The sequence below is a fragment of the Bidens hawaiensis genome, unplaced genomic scaffold (genome assembly GCF_021521415.1).
Source record: "Bidens hawaiensis isolate Kalapana, Puna unplaced genomic scaffold, B.hawaiensis_p1.1 tig00003536_1, whole genome shotgun sequence".
Taxonomy (NCBI): Eukaryota; Viridiplantae; Streptophyta; class Magnoliopsida; order Asterales; family Asteraceae; genus Bidens; species Bidens hawaiensis.
This window is the reverse complement of record NW_027491199.1, coordinates 2,466,770-2,468,962: the sequence shown is the minus strand read 5'-3', so window position 1 is coordinate 2,468,962 and position 2,193 is coordinate 2,466,770. Positions and strand designations below refer to the sequence as shown.

Genomic DNA, 2,193 nt, shown 5'->3' with positions numbered 1-2,193 from the left:
GAGCCCTGAGCTCAAAAGCAAAATTTCCAAAATTAAACCAGCCAAGATAAGACTTGAAAATTTATGTATACCAAATTTGTGTTAAACATTTGTCTTTTAACTTAAGTAGAATCAATTAAGTTTAGTAAAAGGGGAATTTCATGTCATCCAATTTCAACACTTAGGATCGTTAAATTACCAAATTAAACAAGTGTGGGCCAAAAGTACAACCAGCAAGCCTTTGCATGCTTGGAAAAATTGACCCAAAATAAGGCAACATAACAACATTCTACCCTGCCACACCCTCCCTCTTATATCTAACTTCATAATCACACCCCCCTCAAAATTTCATTCTTACCTATTTTCCACTTTTTCCTAAAATATACCACCCTCTTTGTCTTAAAATGGAGCAGTTAATGTTCTCTGGAGGCCCCTCTTTTTGGTCATTTGAGATGTTATTGCCACCTGCAACTGTTCAATTTATGTAATACAAACATATAAAAAATAACATTTTAAACACATAATACTGATCATATGAACCTGTTGTTGTTGCCTTTTGAGCCTAGCGTTTTCTTCTTTCAAGCGCTCGACTTCGTTTTCCAACTCATTAATGTAAGCCCTGGGTAACAATATTGACTAGAGGTTAACAAGCATATGAGTATCGCTCAAATATAAGTATTAATAATAAGGGTAGTTGTAATACTAATAATAATAATATTATTGTTATTATTCTTATGTTACATAATTTAAATTTAATAATTATAATACACCAAATTTCTTGTCGCGTATGATTTGTAAAGTTCCAAAATTGCACTCACCGAGCATTGGACCATTGGTAGCCATTATGGCAAATAAGGACTACTTTAACACAAAGTATATATGTAAAAGGAAAAAAAATGGTAAAAAAGAAACAAATCATCTTTGGTGATACATTGTTTCTTTTATTTTATGTTTACATAACCTTAATTGAGGTAATAATTATCACATAAAGTTATTTGTTAACTATGATAACTTGGAGATATATATACTTAATAGCAAATAAATACAGCTTTAATAAAATGTGATGGAAAAATAAAAGAAACAAAATGTGTCTACCCCACAAAAATATATATCATCAAAGTTACATGCTTTAAGTAAGGGACCAGATAATTATCGTTTTTAAAAGATAAACTTGTCTAAAATCATTAAAAAAATATTTAAAAAATAAATAAATCTATTAGTTTCAATTTAATGATCCAGATATTTATTTATTTATACTAATTAATATCGTTACACCTGTGTTTAGGTTATAATAAATCATCGGATTATGCTATATAAAAACAAGAATTTAGCATATTCACTAAATGAAAAAAAAAATACATACAATATTTACTTAAATAAATGTCTACTACAAGTACCAACCTGTTTTCTGGCCCTTGAACGAGCAGCAGACTCCCGGTTCTTGATCATCCGCTTGTGGCGGCGGTCACCACCGGAAGCAGCCCTGTCCGTCGCCGGTAAGATCCTCATCCCACCAATGTTGGTCCCCAATAACCCTGAAGAGGAATTAGCCGACGCCAACACCTGGTCAAAAGGCTCATCTTCTGTCAGAAAGTTCAGCTGATCGGGACCGGAGTTCAGGTTCAACAGCTGCGGCGGAGGCGACGGCGATCCATACCCAGGTGAAGAAACAATGGTGGGTGTCTCATTACTTGAAAAGGGTTTTGCAAGAAAGTCTTGGAGGACGAACCCACGGTAGCCTTTGCCGGCGGTGGTGGTGTGGTGGTTGGTGGTGGTGGTGGAGAGGTTAATATCCTTCCAAACCTCCTCCATTGGTTTGAAAAATGGTGAGTGGGTGGGTCTAGAGGAGTAAGATGAGGAGATTAAGGTGGTGGATCTTGATGAAATTAACCCTAGCAAGATTTTGGTGATCTGTGTGTGTGTGTATGTTGAGAGTGTGTGTAAGAGATGGAAGTGAAATCTAACTTATGTCATAGCCTCATAGTATACAAAGAGGTCTATCAAAGCTTAGCCTAGCTTTGTACTAAAAGTATAATAGGTAACAGTGAGCAGTAGTCTTGAATGGTCATTGATATATAATTGGATTTTTGTGCCTATGATGTGTTGGCAACAAAGATGCTTAACCTCAAAAACCTTCCATCCAAACCATATTAGGATGTCACAAAGATTTGGTTGTTTCCATTTGTTGAGTCTACTAGGGGAATTCTGATTTCT

General features: G+C 35.2%; 1 protein-coding gene across 1 annotated transcript; it reads right to left on the bottom strand.

Annotated features, from left to right (window-relative positions):
- Positions 1-202: 202 nt before the first annotated feature.
- Positions 203-1,791, bottom strand: LOC143623723 (protein FD-like). Its single transcript, XM_077094564.1, has 3 exons — positions 1,381-1,791; positions 520-615; positions 203-450 (listed from the first exon to the last, which is right to left on the bottom strand). The coding sequence occupies exons 1-3, from the start codon at positions 1,789-1,791 to the stop codon at positions 379-381; spliced, it is 579 nt and encodes a 192-aa protein (XP_076950679.1). The 3' UTR covers positions 203-378.
- Positions 1,792-2,193: the final 402 nt, after the last annotated feature.